This window comes from Labrus mixtus, chromosome 1, assembly GCF_963584025.1.
Source record: "Labrus mixtus chromosome 1, fLabMix1.1, whole genome shotgun sequence".
Classification (NCBI taxonomy): domain Eukaryota; kingdom Metazoa; phylum Chordata; class Actinopteri; order Labriformes; family Labridae; genus Labrus; species Labrus mixtus.
This window is the reverse complement of record NC_083612.1, coordinates 12,437,120-12,457,963: the sequence shown is the minus strand read 5'-3', so window position 1 is coordinate 12,457,963 and position 20,844 is coordinate 12,437,120. Positions and strand designations below refer to the sequence as shown.

The window sequence follows — 20,844 nt, the reverse complement described above, 5'->3', positions numbered from 1 at the left end:
ATGGAGTTAAATTATGGAATTCTCTCGATAATCATTTAAAACGCTGCTCAAGTATCATTCAATTTAAAATAATGTATAAAGAAAATGTTCTGGGAAATTATGAATGTATTGATTTAATCTAACTGATTGTATTTGATTGTTTCTATATTTTTTTTATCTATTTTTTGTTTTGTGAAAGAAAGAGAAAACAAACAGGTTAGCCATCTTACTCTGTTAAACAGTTTCTTGTGTTATTAGGAAAAGGGGGCAGGTATTATAAGTTTTCTTCTTCCTGCTCCTGTTTGCTCATGAACAGTGTTTCAGCATCATGAGAAAATATGTTTTGCTGTGTATTATGGTGTTGAAACCATACACTGAATTGAGCAAATAAATAAATCAAATATGAAATATGTGTTTCTTATGAGCAAGAACATACAACTAGTGAACACAACTAAGAAACTCAGCAGAGCTCAAGAAACACAATTGTACGACTTATTTTTTGATGCATTGCCCTTATTTTTAATGTTACATTTTTCATCCAATGGTACATTTTCAAAAAGTATAGCAGTGAAAAACAACACAGTAAGCTAATTAAGCTAATTCTTTTGTGTGACCATAAAGAGTGGGTTAGGAAAGCTTGAGAGCAGATCTGAACATCTTGACCAAATGACCTTGCAAGCCTACGCAATCACATACTGTATGCATCAGTTTTGTCAATCCTACAACCTTTTCATGTGAATGCCATGGAAGTGAGATGGAAACTTTAACTTAAGAGAAAAAGGACATGCAAACTTAGTTTTTGTATGACCTTGGCGTACAGGGTGAAATCAGTAATTCTACACACTGTGTTTTTTTTTAATAAGAACTGTCCTCTGTCTTTCCACAAGTGAAAGTGTTTATATAGTATATGCCTATGCCTAGTATATTATTTTTATCTTATCTTTATCTTTAAATATCTTCAAGGGTACAGACAGAACGGGACAAATCTATAAAGTTTTTTTTTTTTAAATAATCACACAGTAATCATCTGTAAATATATATATAAACAGTGTATGTAGTTTTTCAGTTTGTTCCACTGAAACAGAAACACGTTCTTGATAAAGTTCAACTCATGAAGACCCTTTACTGAATCTTTTAGATTATCCAATTGGCTTTAGATAAGCCAGGTGTGTAAACATGTTGTGCAGTGTTTTAGATAGTCTTCATTGATTCATCCCTTTTATTGAATGGAAACTTTATTTTTACTTGTTTCAGGTGAAGATTTAAAAGGTTCCTTGTATTGTCACTAAATTACCTTAAAACGGATTAATGTGATTTTTAATAATTATATTTACAATTTAAAAAACTCATTTTGTTTCGAGTGGGATATGCTTTGTTATAATGTGATAATGGTAGCAGCATTATTATTCTGATTCTTATTTTCGATGTCATTGATCAAATGAAGTGGAGATACAACTTAACTTTTAAAAACTTTTATAATATTGTCCAAAAAGACTTCTTCAGCCCCTCTTAACTAAGTGCTTCAGCATTTCCTAAAATCAGCCTAATGACCACGACCAGATAATGACAAAATGGACCAATAAAACAAATAACTTTGTTTGTGGACGTGTTCAATAATCATAATAATTAAAGCAAAACAAACATTTATCCCCCCCCCAACCCCTTTTCTGTTTCTGAACCTTTAGATTCTTTACACGATCGTTTCGATGAGCTGCAGCCAGTTAAACAATTCCTTTGGAGTTATCAGTCATGTTGTGTGCGCTCCCTTTGTCTGTTTTATTTATTTGATTGAAAAAGATGAATATATAGGTTTAAGCTACAGTTATGTGTGTGATTCAACACTCAAATGTCCCAAACAGGCAAATGTAGTGCCCCATCTTCTGACACATCATCCTCCAGCAGTGTGTTCAGTAAAGGAAGACGTTTTGAAGAAATATGCTGATAGTTGTCAGAAGCATTCCCGCTGCCAGGGCGCAGGTCTGTTCTGGAGCTGCAAGAGAAAAGAGCCGAGGTTATAGAGGTGCATTTCTGTTTACCTGTACGCATGTTACAAATAACACAAAGGTAACAGAGATTTGATATTTCAGCAGACATTAAGAATTCACCTAAATCCATACTTGAATAAAAATACTTTTCTCGGTGTAATAATTGATCCTAAACTTTGTTGGAAGCAGCATATACATAATGTAAAAAGGGAAATGTCAAAATCCATTGCCATTTTGTATAAAACAAGGGATATCCTGAATAAGAATTCATTATACACACTTTATTGTTCTCTTGTAGTAGTACCTTATCTGACTTACTGTGTGGAAGTACGGGGCAAAACATACTACAAAACCAACACAAATTCTATATTTTGGTTGCAAAAGAAATGTATACGAATTGTAAATCGATGCCACTATCATGAAACGACAGACTCACTGCTTATTAATTTACAGTACATGCTTTAAAGTTTAATTAAAGTAAAGTAAAGTAAAGTAAAATTTAGTTGAATTAAAAACAGCACAGATAATCTACGAAGCACAGAATGTTCAAAATGTATTCAGAAGCTGTTTGAAATCAGAGAGAGCCGTTGTGAACTTCAGGGCACAGGTGTCTTCAAAAAAAAAAAAAAGTAAGGACAAAACCGAAGCAGAACTGCGTTGAAGCCGAGGAATAGTTTTTACAATGATTTAAGAATGTGTTGTTCACTTAATACATTTTTAAAAAATGTTCAAAATAGTGTAATAAACAAATATAAAGATGATACGTGAGGATTAGTATTTTGAAAAGATTGCGACTTCCGGATTGTGCGTTCTCTAATGAAATCTCATGAAATGCTGGGACTTCAGTTTTCGTTTCTGTATCAGTTTTTGTATCAGGTAGTGCAATGTTTGGTTTGGTAGTGAAGTTAAAGGGTTGCCTAAGGGAGTATGTTCTGTAAAAAGTGTTGGCATAATAAGACATAGCTTCGGCCACCACCTTTTCAGTCAGTTCAATCCCTAAATGTATTTATTTACAACTTTCATATTTACTGAAATGATCAGATAATTATGTGTTTGTTTTTTTAAATGCTGACCGAAATAAACTTAATATCATCTGTTGCACTTAATATCATCATCATGAAATGAAATGGGACAATGCTTGTATTGAATGTTGATGCTGAAATCCACATTTTATACACATAACATTTGGAAGAAGTTGATTTGTTTGTGCTTTAAGCAGTCAACTGAATATCAAACAGCTTAGTATGAGTCAGGGCTTCAAGCTGTCAGAAAGCTTGAAAACTGTAAATAAAATATTGCAGGTATTTTTTAATCAACTTGATTCCAGTGAATTAACAAAGGATCTCACAGGACAGTGGACTGTTTGGTTTGTTTAGCAGAGAGCATCTTACCGTGTGAGGAGGTGGTGTTCTGGACACTTGTGGTAGCAACAGTAGTACGTGTAGTAGTAGTAGCAACAGGAGTTGTTGCTGGTGCAGGAGTGACCACGAGGCTAACAGGTCCTGAGCGGACAGTGTAGGTTTTGGTATACACACCGTCAATCAAAGTTTTTTCAGTAATGGTGCGGCTGCAAATCTCAGGGCACCTCTGAGAGGGTAGCGTGGAGATGCAAAGATTCACTGTGCACTCGACGTACATCTGCAAAACACAAAGCAAATACATTTACAAAAAAATAAGAGGGAAGATAGCATTTAGGAGCCCAATGAAAAAAAAAGTCTGTAACCTGACTTCAAATATTTGTAAGACTCTAATAGGCGGTGAAAAAATATTGCAGTGACTCATTTTGAAACTGTATAAGAAGAAATGCAAAGAGAAGAAATGGAGGGAAAGTTTAATCCTAAACAGAAGAGACGATGCTAACAGCCGTGTGTGGCTGCACCACTTTGAGCTACATGCTAATGTCACCATGTTTTCTATCAGAACTCGGAAAAACAAATTACTTGAATGAATTACTATACTTCTTGTTCTTTTATCTAAGTAGTTTTTATTGTATTTTAAAAGTGATTTTGTTCTTTAAATAGTTTTTTTTAAGGTATATATATATATTTAGCTTTTTTCTTTTTATGCAGATTTATAAATAAAATGATAAATAAACGGAATCTATCATCTATACTTTATGTTTCCATGGTTGCAATCTTACTTCAGGGTGTAATAGAACAATCACGTACACAAATAAATAATCATTTTTATTGATAAATATGATAACTGTGACATGAAAATGGTACATAAAAAAAGGTAAGAGGCTAACCAAAGTTATTACAATTTAAGGCCAACAGCTAATTCATGATAGCATGTAGCAAAGCTAAGGATTATTATAATGCAGGTATTAGAGCATATACGTATATGTTTTAATTAACTGTTTTAAGTTAATTTTTTTTTAATCAATTATTGTTTTTTTTTTGTCAGCCATATGTACACATTTGAAAACAACCTATGCAGTGAAGTCAACCTCATGATGGAGCTAGAGGGAAAGTAATATGATTCTTTCTCAGAGGACCATAGATAATTGCAGGCAGTGGTTCAAATATTCAGTCTGAGCAAAAAGGAAGGCCAACTCCAAATAGCCTCATAGCTAGTGCCGTTAAAAATCTACAATTTAAAGTACAATTAGTGACATCAGCCTCAGCTCTCTCTTATCAGGGCTAAACTCTACATAGTTCCTCTTCATCACTGTGGTCTATACGTGCCTTACTCAAATATTTACATCCTTTTTTTCCCACCACAAAGGCTCGATGTATTTATGATATTATTTACTCATTTATCTCACAAGACTTGTCATGGGGAATTTTAAATGAATACTCTGAAGAGAAGAATTTTAAAAATGTTATGTTTGAGTGTGTTGCATGAAATCACGTACAGTTGTCCCCTTGGCCTTCATGTTGCTCAAATCAAGCCGGTAAATCTTTGAATTGAGGTTTGTTGTAATAACCTCTAATGTGCTGTTAGAAGTTGTACACCTGAAAGAGAAAGAGTGAGAGAACTGTTAGAACCCATATAATGTACTTGTGCTAATACAGAATCAACATTTCTATCACCCTCGTACAAACTGTATCTGTTCTGTTCAAGTTGGCAGTCACTGACCCTTGATCCAGAATGGGGAATGACACAGCAAAATCCTCCGTCTCCGACTCTAAACAGTTGCTGACTATCATCTCGGCTCGATTGATGCTGCAGTTGGACCTCACATGGAGGTCCAGCACGTTAAGCCTGGACCCGACTTGCAAGTTAGTAGTAGAGGCGATGTAACTGGCAGTGGTTCTGTTGTGAGAGGAGCTGGTTGAGGCACTGTTGGGGGAGCTGCTGGGGGTGGTGTAATTGGTGAAGCTGGTGGAGTTGCTGCTGGAAGGGGTGTTTATCTCTGATAGAGGTTCCACTTCTCGACGTGGTCGACTTGGAGCCATTCGGAGGGTTCGGAGCTCTGGGACGCTTGTGAATTTTGCAAATGGCCCATTTCCAGGACGGTAAAATTCTATCCAATACCTCACAGTACCAAAGGTCTTCATCTCCGTGGGAATGCCGAGCTGGAACTTCGGCCCCTTTGCCTGGACTCCAGGGATGCGGCAGGCCAGAGGGAGGATGAGGGAGGGCGTGCGTCTGACAAGAGTGTACGGTTGGACACTTTTCAAGGTGTTGGTGTAAACCAGCTCTGAACCAGATTGCTGCAGAAAAAGAGAGGAGGCTGGTGAGAATTGTCATAATTCATAATCAGCTGAATAATCTGTCAATACGAATCATATTTGAAATTAGTTGGGCAAGAGTAGCGTAGTTAAAGAGATGTTTTATTCCATTCGTTCACTGTAAGTAAATGGGTAGGATGAATATTTTTTGTTTGTTTAATGATTTGGCTCCACCTTGTTCTCTTATCACTCTTCTTTTTGATGATGTATCTTGCTGGTAAACTATGTGTTGTTGTTTTTTTTTTTTAAATATATGTTTTGTAAACAACAAACAGCTTGTTTGCCTGAGTATGTCGGCTTCATGTTGCTTTCCTTACCCCCAGGTCCGTACTGGGTCGTAACACCCAGAAAGTAAACAGCAGACCGAAAAACAGGGTTTTTATTGTCCTATCCACTTAAAAGTTTTCACACTGTTCCACCGAGGTTGCGGTCAGAGGTGCGATGCATGTAACCAAACCTGTACGAGTACAAGTTAAACGACGTGAGGTCAGACAGTATAAGAAGTAGACTGTAATTAGTTTGGAACGTAGAATTCAGCAGTGACCACACAGTATAAAGACGACAGGGGGGTTATGCATTGCTATGTTTCCATCCTGATTGAAAAGTCACTGTGGTAGCAATGTCATAAAGCAGAACTGTCTTATTATCTAATGAACTGAAAATGGTAACAACATCGCTTTGTAAGTTATTTAACCAATGATGTCTGTGGCGTGGCTGTGAATCAGTGGTAGAGTTGGGGGTTCGATCCCCAGCTCCCGAAGCCACGTGTTCGATGTGTCCTTGGGCAAGGCACTGAACCCTATAAATGTGTCTGAACGGGATTAGTTAATACTGATTGCTTCCTACAGAGGTGTGGGTGTGAATGTGCAGGTGTGACCTGCGGTGTATGAGCGCTTTGAGTCGTCTAAGACTAAAAAAGCGCTATACCAGCTCAAGTCTAGTTACCATTTACCATACTTGTAGGAGCCATAAATGTAAGTTGATTGTGTATTTGGTGTCACGGGTTGTTTACTGATTGAGGGGTTAAGTGACCTCTTATGTAATGCCATTGTCCTTCATGAAGATGAGAGTACTATACAATGTTATAATGTTACAATTTCCTTAAGCAGACACTTTTGTCCAAAAGCAGCTGCTTAATGAAATTTATTGTTTTCTTTAAAAGCTGGAGTACAAAGCCCAATCCATGAAAACTAGAAGTCCCCAACTACTGATGCAGTGTGATACATTAGAAAAGTTGTTTTAGCTTTTTAAAAATGGTTAGGTAAACGTGAGGAGAGAAAGACAAAACAAGATATCCTTTTTAAAAAAAAAGGAAGAGAAGACAGAAAGGTGGAGCAAGTTACCAAAGTCTTGGTTCCACAGCCGGACAAGGAGATGGTTGCAGTCAGGTGTGTGCGGTTGTAGACGACGGGACAGGTGGGGCTGTTGAGCTGCAGCTCAGAGAGGTCGATGTTCTTCAGGGAGGCGACAGGAAGCACCAGAGTCATCTCTGTCTTCTGACACTTCAGCTCTGCAGGTGGACAGCAGCACATTCTAAAGTTTTAGTACATTTTCACACTGGGACACACTTAAGCTTTGAATTACACATATAACACTTCAAACTGAATGTTATGTTTTCTCAACCTGTGCCATCAGGTAGTTTCTTCAGCTCCCCTGAAAAGAAAAGAAAAGAAAAGAAAAGCACATTTCAATAGGCAATATATTCTGAGAAATGTTGCTGTGAGGAGGGGAATTTTTTTTATTGCTATAGTGAAGCATAACTGTCACTCTTAGGACATTTGTAGTGAGCTGAAGGTCTTACTTTGGTACAGCCACACGCATCTGGGCTCTGACTGCAAACTGGAAAGATAAGAGTGGCAAATCAGACCACTTCAAGTACATACAAATATGTGAGAGAGGGAGCACTTTCTGGACTCAAATAAACGTGTTTCAAGTGCTCTTTGGAGAGAGATACGTGATGACATTGAAAGAGGAGTTTTCTTATGATTTGTTCATTTTTGAGCATAATATCTGTGTACTAAAAATATGTAGACATGTTCAATATGTGAACATTACTTCCCTTGCATTGTAAGCAGGTCTATTTGTGAACAATACACTATAACAGACATTTGCTGTAGCTGCAGGTTTCAGGACTTGAACATTTAATATATTAGAGGGAGTGTATGACAAGACAAAAAGGTCCAGTGATGGATTTCAAAAAAGAAGGTTGCAGTTATTTTGGTATGAGTCTTTACCCGCAGGGGAGCAAGACGCCCTGTTTTACATAAACGCTGTAGGACATAATTTACATGTGACGTGCTTTTACATGTCACATGTACATTGTGTGTGTACTCGTGTGTGCACAAGAAAGGAACGATACAAAAGTGAACGCAACTAGTAATTCTGCGACTGACACATTCTGTGTCTGTGATGTATTTCATATTTTTCAATTTGTAAATGTTTTGTGTGCATTTTTCTTTCCAAATGCCCTGAACAGTTTTTTTAATTTAGTGCTGAAAACGTTTGAGTGTCTTGTAAAGAGTAACTAACAAGTATAAAAGGTTTTAAAAGGGATATGTTTCACTGATATGTAAACACAAATGTAGCCTGTGGCATGTCAGATCATGTTTGATCGTGGTGTAAAGTAGGAGTCTTTATAACACTATGTAAACACTATAGTATTACAGATTACTATGACACACAATATAGTATTTACTGTATTTTAAACAAATGAAATGTTGGTATTTTGTAAAGAATTCTCAAGTGATTCAGATCCAGACTCCTTACACTTTACCCTTGTCATGGATGTGGATCCATTTGAATGGGTGCCTATAACTATACCACTGGTTTTCTCATTAGAGCTTACCTCTTGGTATTCACAGCAAAGCAGATGGGCAAAAGACGGGTCAGATTGTTTTCAGCGCGGATCCAGGCTATGCTCATCTTGGCTAGTGGGCCGATTGATGTGAAGCCGACCCTGAAGAGTTCAGGTGGACCAACCACTGCGACCTCTAAAACACTGCAAATATAAGATGAGATAAAAACACATCAAGATGGCGTCGGCCGGACTAGTGGTTGCTTGTTACAGCAGCTCTAAAACACAGAGAAACCTAAACTTTGATGTTCTAAGCTGTATTTATGAAAGTTTGCTTAAGAAGCCTGTGCTCACTTAAAACCATGCAAGAGGTTTGGATGATTGTTCCCTATAAGACCTCAGCTTTGTCTCAAATCACAGCCTTGCTCAATCATTCACTACTCAACATACTTCACACACTCAACAGTTTGCTCAGTCATGATGTTTGTAGAGAGATGTGAATTGAGATTTCTAACAGTAATGCAGGAGTTTCTGTATGACTTCCACACTCAGAGCTGCGACACACAAATAAAGACACGCACCCCTCCCGCTGTGACTCAAAGTTGATGTCGAATTTCGCCTTGTGGTACGGCAGGACAAACAGCATGGAGTCCTCTCTGGGGGTCACACCTGTTGCCAAAGGTTCATCGCTGCAGCTGTTAGTCGACTCCTCCACTAAAAAAATACAAAAAATAAACCTTGTTTACATTGCAGGATGTTTTTCCCTGAAACTTTTGAAAGGACTCAGAAGCTTCCGCTGCAGTGACCAGCATTTTCATTTTGTTCGGGGATTTTATTTAATTCCTCCTAAAGTTCCTGCTTATTAATAAGTAAAGGTCCTTATGCCTGATTCCAGCTGATGTGTTAATACGTTTTAAAAATGAAGCAATGTAGCTTTGACACCAGACAATGATAAAATAAATGGTACATTTATGAAGCATATGTAATCCTTTGTAAAATTGTGTTCTCGGCTTCAAATTATGATGGAGGACAGGGGAGAAAATTTAAAGAACCAATATGGGACATAGCTCAAACTCAAAATATTCCTTAACAAAAGTTGTTATGTTTCAACAGTCTGTGGTACATTGTTCTGATTCTGTACGTCTATATGTTTGATAATAGATAACATTGATGTTGTTTTATCCGATCGACAGACTCACCAGTGAGAGACAGGTGCACTGGGACAGAGCTGAGGGGTTTGTTGTCTTTGTTCTGGATCGATGGGGGGACAGGAATCAGGTCTTCTGCCATCAGGTAGATGAAATACTGTCCTGCTGCTGCTTTTCCATTGAACTTTAAAATGCATTTCCCCTGATGAGAGAGGAAAAACAAACAGAGCACAACTTTATGTGATGTTTTCACTGAGCAGAAATAACCTCAGCGTGGTCAACAACAAGGTCAGTGGGTTATTTCCATGAAACACTGGGCATTGTTTCTGATTTTTTGGGTTGTATTTTCCTTAATTTGCAAAGCAGAGGGCTGGAAATGTTCAGCTGAAAGTCAAAGAACCTTTGAAGGGATTGACAGTAAAATGCAATAACGTAAAGAAAACGTCATGGTATAATTCACTTACAGATACTGGCCCTGTCCCTATCTTTCTTACTTCTCATTCAACCGTTATTGCTAAACCTGTTTTTCTTCCTTACTGAGACATCTTTCTACGTTTTCTGTTTTGCTTTTAACTTTATCATGACTACCAAAGAGGTTATTTTTGATTTAAAGTCTCAAGTTTAATGATACTGATCACAACTTCCAGTAAGCCTTGGGTTAACTGTTTTTTTTTGTTTGTCAACATGTATTTGAAGACATTTTTAAATACCTGTGTTGTGTTAGTGTTCGTATAGCTTAGTGCTGAAGTAAGGCTCACCTCATCGAGCTCTAGAAACGAGTGCTGAGGACAGTTAAGACACTCTCTTTTTTGTTGGCGGGCAAAACGACACTGCACCTTGTCCCCGTCCAGGTCTTTCACCGACAAGGGGATGTGGTGAGGGCAGTTCACACGAGCCCTGATCACGTCACACAGCAGGAGACAAGGCACAGAGAGAGAATGAGCAACTCAAACCGTACATACCATCAGCACAAAGGTGTAAACAAAAGCAGATATGATCCAAATCTGTGCATCGGTAAAAGGATTACAGGAAATGGTTGTGTACTGGCGGCTGTTTCCTGAAAAGTATTTTTAGCTACCTGACGTTTTTTGTGTTGCCTCCAGCTTATGTACTGATTTTATAAACAGAGAGAAGTGTGGACAAAGTGACGATGAGAGGTCCAAGAATTTTTTATCTTTTGCCGGCCTAACTATTGTAAGCTGAGATGAATGGCTGCTCCTGTAAACCTAGCTACACATTTACTGTACAGCTGTGAGTACAACCATCTCATCTACACTAGGGGCGGCAGTGACTCAGTTGGTAGAGTCGTCGTCTCTCAACCGGAAGGTCAAGGGTTCGATTCCCCAGCTCCTGCAGCCACATGTCTGATGTGTCCTTGGGCAAGACACTTAGCCCCGAATTTCCCCTGCTGCTTCATCGGCGGCGTATGAATGTGTATGAATGGGATTAGTTACTTCTGATGGTCTCACTACTTCATGGGTGTGAATGTGTAGGTGTGACATGCGGTAGAAAAGTCTATTTACCATTTATGGCAACAACAAAAATTTTTTTAGTCATAATGTCATACCTTCAAGTTAGGTAGACTCTCTCTCAAGTGATGTATATTTTTCCATTTCTGACTCTTCTACTTATCTGAGCTCTATGTAAAGTAAGACTTTTCTGTATCCTTGAATTCTTATCCCTGCGTGATTTGTGTTTCTTAAGTTTATATTTTCCTTTTTTTTTACATTTACTGTATGTTCATACATGCCTCTGCTATAGATCTTTGGGAATCCACAATATAATAAATAGCAAATATTACAATGTGTCTAAATAAATTCACATGAGTTATGACAACACAAGACAGGATAGTGTTTGAAATATGTAGTATGGCACTTGTTCATTACCTAAGTGGAGGAGGGAGAGCGACATAAGCAGGCTGGTTGAGTCTCCCGCTGTTTTCCCGAACCACTGGCGCTGCATTTATTGATACATAAACGTCTGTGTTGGAGCTACACATTAAGGAAAAACATGTGTGTTAGTGTCACTGAAACAATGTGAAAATTGTTTTGATCTTACTTTAACGTATCCTGAATCAAATCCCCGCATCAAATTAACTATTAAAAAAATCCTAAAACACCAAACAATAATAAAATTAAACCAATATGATGTAGAACAGAGTAAAACTGAAGTTTAAAGGACATCAAAGGACAAATCAAAGCTCCCCGTGCTGAAGGGCAGGATTAACAGAGGAACGTTAAAGAAATAAAAGAAATGAGCACAGCCTAAAAGAAGTCATGAGACACTGATCGGACAAAAAAGCATAATGAAGATTTATTTTGTTATTACTCGAAGAAAAGATTTCTACATCAAGTGAAACTTTTGATTCAACATTATTCTATAAAAGGAAGATCTGTACATGCGGACCGAAGAGAAAGAGATCTGTGTTGTTTATTTTATCGTACATTAAAACTAAACTGTATCGTGCCTGACAAGTTTTCATCACATTAAAGTCCTGAACAGACACAACTACGTCTTCTGTTTCACAAAAAAAATGTCAACAACAAGCTGATACGAGTTATTTATTTAATCAAGACGTGACAAACACGAGGTGGATGAGGCCTTGTAACTATGACGTGCCAAACACCACAAACAGGAAGCAGCAGCAGTTAAAACAGAGAGAAGCCATTTCTTCCAGTATAATGATGAGTTGAGGAAAATGTGTTGATATATAATAGGTTGGATTTTAGATGTTTGAGGTCAAAGATCACAGGACGGTGTATTTGTAGGTCACATACCTTAAGCTCATGGTGGATTTAAAGTTACTGGGGACAGTTTTCTGCCACTGGCGGACGCACCAGCCGGGCGCTGGTTTGGTGCCCTGGAAGGGTAACGAGGTTTTGTGGACCAGACAGTCCTCCCCCGAAGCACAGAGGCTGGTCATATCTGGACAAGGACCAGGAACGATGGCACTGAAGTGAGCGCGCACCTGCAGAAGCAAAAAGACAAAATGCATTTACAAAACTTCTTGAGCGTTGATTGATTAAAGACTGAGTGAAGAGAATTCACCTTAGGCTAAAGAATCTTTAGGGCAGGTACAGTCTGTCATCACTCACTGAAATATTTTCACTCATCATCGTGTTGTTCAGGAGGTATTAGATTTGATTCAAACAAAAGAAAATGATCTAAAAGCCAAGCTGCTAAGCTTCTTTGGCACACTGAAAACCAATGGCACAAAAAAAAACGAGTCAAAGAGGGCGCATAGTGGTTAGTGAGCGCGCCCCATGTACGGAGGCTAAAGTCCTCCGAGCGGGCGGCCCAGGTTCTAATCCAACCTGTGGCTTCTTTCCCGCATGTCATTCCTCACTCTCTCTCCCTGATTTCCGACTCTATCCACTGTCCTATCTCGGCGGAAAAACAACAAAGAAAAAAAACATTATGATGACAAACACATTCTTCTTAACGTCTGCCAACATGTAGCTTTGATTTCTTTGCTTTCTTTGTTGTTGTGATTCTCAGTAGGATCTACAGCCCTACTTTTGTAATGAAATAATCCATCCATCTTCTCAATGACTCAAAAACATGTTCAAATCTCTACCTTGTGAACATACAGGTTTTTTAAACAAGCTGCTATTCATGATGTTTAAATCAGAGGATTGGATGTTTGTTGTTTCATAAAAAGATGAGTTCTTATGTGAAATATGTTCACTTTAGTGGTTGATAATAAATGCATTGGTCAGATAGTTGTGACAATATTTAGATTGAATTCTTTTGTCATATATATGAGGGCATGAAACAGTTGCACTCTCTGATTTACACATCATAGATGACGGAGGGAGAGGCTTTTGCAGAGCTCGACGATTGATCATTCATTAAAACTGGGTGATTAATGATGGGAATTTCAGAGGCACTAGTAAATTTGAGATTTCTTTCTTTTTTGTATACAGCTCAAAGTAAAACAACGTTATCTTTAATTCTCCTGTCCTACAGGAACATCGCCTGGCCTCAGTCTATCTAACAATCATGGACGTCAGTTTTACGGTGAATGATGTAAGCCCCCACAATGATTGAGGAAATGAGACGATGCAGGAAAGTGTTGTTGATGGAGATCTTGTAAAAAAAAAAAAAGAGTAACAACATTTTGCACTCAAGAGAGACAAGGTCTTACAAACACAGGTAGTCAGACATTGGAACTGTTAGTTAAAGGTCATATAAACATATCAGTAATGGTCAAGGCAATCAAAATGGAGAGAACCCAGACCAAGGGAGGAAGTAAGGCAAGACAAGAACTACAAAATAAAACAAGAAAAACTACGGACACACACACAGAGAACTCAAGAATGTAACAGTCACAACACACAGGACGTAGAGAAACACGAGGATAAGAAACAACAAAATAAAACAGGAAACACTAAAGACTAAAACAGCAATAAAAATACACACAAGGGAAACAAGCAACAAGAAGGAAGAGAGAAGATAAAACAGGAAATGAAATCCAAACAGTGAAATAAACAACATTCAAAAGGAACGACACCTTCATCACAACACTGAACAGTGTTTGGGTAAATCACTGATCTTCCTCATTTCAGGGAGTTCAACTATAACTGATAATAAGCTCAAGTCTTAAACAGACTTCTCTTCCTCCCCCTGGAAGCTAAACAGGTTTGGCGTGCATACTAAACTCATGACGCTCGTCTTTGGCTCCGTGGTACTCATTACCTTCTTCATTATTGTTTTGGTTCAGTTATCTCAACACAGGACAAGAACCGGTTACAACAAACAAAGTGTAGCAGCAAAAAAAGAATCATATTTAACTTCCTGATCTGTCTCTTTTTAAAATGATTTAAGCACCAAAGGTCTCTGTTCAGGCTGATTATGTTTTAATGAAAACATTGTTGTGTTAAATGCTGAAGGGAAATCGTACCTGTCTCCTGATGTATTTATGTTTCAGTCTGTTTGATTTAAGATATGATTATAACCTCGGGACAATTCTTCTCCTGATTCTCTAGTACTTCATGATCCTGTTTCTCTAGTACTTCATGATCCTGATTCTCTAGTACTTCATGATCCTGTTTCTTTAGTACTTCATGATCCTGATTCTCTAGTACTTCATGACCCTGATTCTCTAGTACTTCATGATCCTGATTCATGATCCTGATTCTCTAGTACTTCATGATCCTGATTCTCTAGTACTTCATGATCCTGATTCATGATCCTGATTCTCTAATACTTCATGATCCTGATTCTCTAGTACTTCATGATCCTGATTCTTTAATACTTCATGATCCTGATTCTCTAATACTTCATGATCCTGATTCTCTAATACTTCATGATCCTGATTCTCTAATACTTCATGATCCTGATTCTCTAATACTTCATGATCCTGATTCTCTAATACTTCATGATCCTGATTCTCTAATACTTCATGATCCTGATTCTCTAATACTTCATGATCCTGATTCTCTAATACTTCATGATCCTGATTCTCTAATACTTCATTATAAACTCAAGTTACCACACACATAAACACACAGCAACAGACAATAAAATAAACAATTTGTTAGGAGTATCTCATTCAGGTCAGCGACATGGAGCACCACAGGGACCAGTACCTGTGCCCACAGGGTTTCACAGTCAGGTTTTATTGAGAGGCTGTGTGAATTCCAGGGCTTAATTGTAATGACGATTGAGCTTTGGGAGATTAGAGTGTGGGGAGACCAACTAACTCTGCAGCAGTGTTGGCTATGCGTGTGAGTTTGACACGCTTTGTGACAGCTAGTGTGAACATGGATCAGTCAAGCAGGATGTGTTGAACAATACTTTGGTACCAGACTCAGACGCTGAGTTTACACCTGACTGATAGCCTCTATATTTCTATCCTGTGTGAGTTTCAGACATTTGAATCTGTCTACAGCGATTATTGGCTTAATATGACCTTTAAATAAAGAATCATGAGATTACGACTAGTTTTGCTAAATTTCAAAATGAATTGCACTCGCTTCATGTTGCCAATTAAATCCTAAAAGGTCACATCTCATGTTGATAAGGCAAATACAAAGAGCCTCTGATTTACACATAAATTATTAATAAGTAGATCCTTTGTCTTCCAAGAAATTAGACAAATGAGTGGATTCATTTTAAAACCTCTGACTTTGAGATATATTTATACTTCTGTCTAAATAATTACCTGTGAATGGGTATAGGTGTAGGCAGATTGTAAGAGTTCTAAGTCTGACAAGGAATACAAACCCAGTGGAAATTTTGTAGTTCTTTGTAGGCATGGAGTAAAAGAAAAGTAACACTAAAGATGTATGATATCCAGTAACATAATGCTGAATGTATAAGGAGGTAACTTTAAATAGGCCTGTAAATGGTTTGTTTGAGTTCATACTGTCACGTAAGGCAACACAGAAACGTCATTGACTGATAGAGATTACGAGACTATCATGGGGTTAATTTCAGGTGTCTAAATGTTTGGATTCACAGACACAAAAGGGTTTTTAAGATGAGATTTCTCACCTGTTCTCCTCCATAGCTCGACAGGGGCACGACGTGAACCGTCAGTCCCAAAGAAGTGGCATCGCAGGCGGGGCCTAACAGGAGGAGAGTCAGGCCCTGCAGCAGCATTCTCAGTTTGGATCTCTGCATCTCAGCTCCTCAGTCACACAGGAGGTCTGGACCTTAGGGAAATACAGAGACAAGCTCAGGTCACAACCAGGGCTCATTATTCTGAGGTTAAGAGTGTTTCTTTTTTAGAGTGTATTAAGCTTAGCGTCAATTAGCTGACATCATGTTAGTTAAACAACAACGACAAAATACGACTCAAGTAATTCACATTATGATATGGACATCATCTCAGACCTACCCAGCATTATGAGTGCTGACACTTTCCGAAAGAAGGTTGCTGTTTGACGTCTGTTAGAGGGGATTGTGGTGTGACGAGGTGGTTATTTCAGAGGTATTGTCTCTGAAAAAATGTGAGAGAGATGATTAGAGTGCTGACTGATGTGAAGCTTTCAGCAGACAGAAACTAGAACGACTCTTCAATTCACGGTGGGGTATGAACGATGTGTGGTTTATGAGGCCTGAAGAATATACTGTACTCTGAAAGGATGACGTAAAAATAGACACAAGGATAAAGATGAGAAGTGAACATTAAAACATACAGAACATCACAAATAACACAGAGAGATGTTAGCCACAATAACAACAATACATATGAAACATAAAAAAGAATATGTCTGTGTGGACATGTTCAATGGGACAATACAGGGAGCATGTGACAGTAAAAGACCAACATTAAAAATCACAATCTTATCTAATGATCAATATTCCTACTATTTTAAATATCACGGCTCTGGTGAAGCGAAATGTTGCAAAACGAAGAAGATGCTTTAAACAGGCGTTGATGCAATGGAAAAAATGATGCAATACAAGTGGTATGTTCATGTTTAGGTATATTCTACTATTTCAAAAGAGACATAAACATTCTTTCTGTTTTTCAGCATATCTTTAAAAATAACATTGATGATATTAAGTGAAAGATTTTGTGGTGAAATAAAACGTCAGCTCTGTTGATATGTTGATATAAAGATCATGTCAAACAGGGAGAGAAAGAAAAAAAACCCTCTCTACTTCTAACTCTGTAACACCGATTCTGCTCCTTCAAAGATTTCCCAGACTCTTTATAAACTATAGAAATAAAGTTAGGGGATGTAATCTATGGAGGGGGCGACCAGTTCAACTGTAAAATCTTTCTAAAGCTATTTATGCACCTGGCCATTGTCTTCTTAAGAAAAACAGTGGAAAAACGGCTTGCATTTTTTCCCAATAATTGGAGCCTTAATTAAAAAAAAAAAAAAAAAGAAGCATTTTCACATAATCTTCCTCTTATCGCTCAGCTTTTGTTAGACTTATCGCTACTACTTTCATTATTTGGTGCAAAAACAAAACACATAACATGAAAAATGTCTAATGTAAAACATAAAATAACCATTGCACATGCTCCCAGGCATGGCTCACTCTGCAAAATTGATCTGAACTGTTTCATAGTTTAATCCCCTAATTGTTTTTAAGATTTTTTATTTATTTATTTAGTGAAAGACTTTTTTTAGACTAGTTGTAAATTCTGAAACCTTTACCGTATACTTCCCCCCCATTTGTCCCTATCCTTCTTCCAGCATCTTATCCCATCTCCCCCTATTCCATTTTTCAAACCCGACACAGTGTCGGTGGATGGCTCTCCATGAAGATTTCTGCCTCTTGTTGCTAAGTGCTGTGCTCATGATGGATTAACGTTGGGTCTTTGTAACATAACAATGAGTAAAGTCTTTAACCTGCTGTTTGTAAAGTGTCTTGAGATAACATTTGTTATGAATTGGCGCTATACAAAGAAAGACTGATTGTTTGATTGACCTTCTTTGATGATTTTATCTGCCCCTGCTCTACTGTCGTCTGTACCCCGACACCTTTTCAAACGAGAGTTCATCATCTCTGATTCTCATGGATTTAAAGACGAAAAGATGATGAGACAACCAAAGGATTATTGTGACTTGTATTGTTATCAAATCATATTTAAAGAAACGTGTCACATATCACTGATGATCGAAGAAGGCCGTAAGAGGCAAACACACAGAAAAACAACATTTGATGTTGATGCAGGAACGTCATGGAGCAGGGAAGTCAGATTGGTGCTCCACATTTATAATTATAAGATTCAGCAAATCTGTGATCACTCATCCATCATTAACCTCATTATGTTAATAAAGGGTTATTAAGCAGAAGTGTTCAAAGAATGACACACATATTACACACATGAAGAAGTCCAGTATTTACATTTTCATACCTACAAGAGCAGAATTACTGTTTCTTTTTTTAAAGGCTGTGACTGTCTCTATTTATGTGAAACTAAAGAACTTTTCTGAAGCCTTTTTGAAGTCTTTTGTTGAATTGAACACAAAACAGATTTCTTTTGGTACACTGGGGCACGTTAGCTGTTGAAATCATGGTTTTAAAAAGTCCACCTCAGCCAATCATATCTCTAAAAATAAGATTTGTTCACTTTTTCAGAGTCGGAAACTTTTCTAAAGTTTGACAGGATGTTCCAAGTAAATGGCTTGTCCAGATTGTAAAGGAAGAATCCTGATTCAAGCCTTACTGTAAGAAGTGTTGAGGTACTCAAAATCGGTCTCGAGACCACTTTTTGAAGGTCCCGGTCTCATCTTGGAAACAAAAGCATTTTGACTCGATCTTGTCTCGGCCTCAGACTGAGCGGACTCCAGATTTTAAATCAAGACCCGTCAAGACCACCACTGAAAGGCTATTTTTCCAAAGCATTTCTGTGATTAGAAGGAAAAGCCCCCTTTCTAAAAGAACAAATAACTTCAATTTATTCATAATTCGATTTTTATCCCAAGTTATGGTCGCAACCTTTCTTGGTGTTACGTTGTAAGTGAGTCACTCGCCCATTGCACACAAGATGAGGATTTTTCTGTGATATTTATGGTCTGGTCTTTACTCGGTCTCGATCCCTTAATGTCTTGGTCTTCACTCGGTCTCGGTGAACTCTGGTCTTGGGTAAGTCTTGGTCTTGACTACAACACTAACTGTTAGTCTACGGGAAAAGTGCTTAGAACTTTTGTACTTTAGATGTTGAATCAGTTGTGAGGAGCTAAAAATAAATAATTTTAAATCTTTTAAATGCTTTTTGTTTTCATTCTTTTTGGAGATGTCTTTTGCCATTCTAACTCTCTTCAATTATTATTTTTCATCACAAATTCAAACAAATTGATAAGGTACAATAAAAAGGTGTATGCCCTTTATCACCCGAAAGACAAACGAGGCTGTAACTGTGCCGACTTAAAACATCAGCGGCACAAATTCACTAAACCTCTTTATCAATTCTGTTAAAGTAGGAATGAAAAATCACTATGAACATAAAACTCTGCAGCCAAAATCAAACATTTGAATCCTTCTGTCCCTTTCATACGGTTACAAAATAATCCCAGAACGAGTACTGTGTCACACCTCTTACATTTCTTTATCTTTAATCTCATTATTTTAAACAACGGGGTAAACTGGGCCTATTGTTTGGTTCTTTTTGAGAAAAACTGGTTTGAATGTTTTTGTTATTATTGAGCAGAGCAGCGTATAGCACGTCTTTAACTGTTGTTCTCTTTAAAGGTGATTTTTAAATAAAAGGTTCAACACTGAAGGGAGACACATTTCAGGTGCATGGCTGATGGTGAGGTATGTTTCAAAACATGTATTTAATAACAGAGTTACAACACACAACTTTAACTTTTCAGTCTTGCAACAGGCTGTGCTACTTTGAATTATATATTAATTTGTATCAAAACACTGGCCTGTCTGCTCTTACAATTAGAAGAGACCAGCATATTTATTTATTTATAAAGCCCTTTCAGATAAACGTCCTCCGTATCTTTCATCTTTGTTTTTGTTGTTTGTTTTTTACTCGTTTTTGGCTCACCCTGCAGGTTCCTAGAATCCATGCAGAGCTAGGAAGGTCTGCTTTTAGTTACTACACACCACACACTTTAAGATAACCACATTAATAACACGGAGACAATTCCACATATTAATTTCTGATCTGAATGATTTGACCTGTTTTTTTGTTTGCTGTTATAACACCTGATCCTTTATTTTATTTGTATCTTGCCTCTTTTCTATTGTTGTCTGTTCCTCAGCAACATTGCAAATGAGGGTTCTCCCTCAATGTGTTTTTTTTTTCCCCAAAAGGTTCATCAGATCTTAAAAATACTTTGTACTGCTCCTTTAAATCCTGTAATAAATTCAACTAGCTCGGCTGCTGACATTTCAAAGTTAAGTTGATTTGATTCATGAGCTACCACAGAACAAACTCAATTTCAGAACTTGCACACACACACAAAACCGAGTTCAGACATATCTATCACATACGATCAAGTTCATTTCCCTACCTTCAGCCACACTTCCTGTTCAAAGTCCCAGCTAATGTTGAGGTTCAAGTTTTGAGTGATTGTGTTCCTTATATGAGGTCTCGAGAAGTTGAGGTGGAGCAGAATAATGAGGCAGTGACAGAATGGAGTTTAACTGGCTCGACCAGACGCCGTGTACAGCAAGAGGCATGACAAAAGCTGCACGCCATGACGAGGGCTTTGTGAAAACTGAAAATCTGAGTTGAGATAATTACCAAGTAGGTTTGAGCAAACAATGCATTTCTTGAAGTGATTGGTGCTTAAACCTAAAAATAGTCAGATGATTATAAAGATAAGAATGTTTCC

The 20,844-nt window shown here is 37.7% G+C and overlaps 1 protein-coding gene across 2 annotated transcripts; it reads right to left on the bottom strand.

Annotated features, from left to right (window-relative positions):
• Positions 1–471: 471 nt before the first annotated feature.
• Positions 472–20,829, bottom strand: LOC132953974 (uncharacterized). 2 transcript variants are annotated; one of them, XM_061026419.1, is made up of 16 exons: positions 20,521–20,829; positions 16,428–16,529; positions 16,082–16,242; positions 12,361–12,551; positions 11,470–11,574; positions 10,342–10,480; positions 9,635–9,785; positions 9,017–9,149; positions 8,487–8,639; positions 7,443–7,480; positions 7,265–7,294; positions 6,985–7,151; positions 5,046–5,623; positions 4,822–4,921; positions 3,356–3,602; positions 472–1,969 (listed from the first exon to the last, which is right to left on the bottom strand). In XM_061026419.1, the coding sequence occupies exons 3-16, from the start codon at positions 16,208–16,210 to the stop codon at positions 1,887–1,889; spliced, it is 2,244 nt and encodes a 747-aa protein (XP_060882402.1). In that variant the 5' UTR covers positions 16,211–16,242; positions 16,428–16,529; positions 20,521–20,829; the 3' UTR covers positions 472–1,886. The 2 variants fall into 2 exon arrangements, with proteins under 2 accessions (XP_060882402.1, XP_060882480.1); XM_061026497.1 differs by lacking the exon at positions 16,428–16,529.
• Positions 20,830–20,844: the final 15 nt, after the last annotated feature.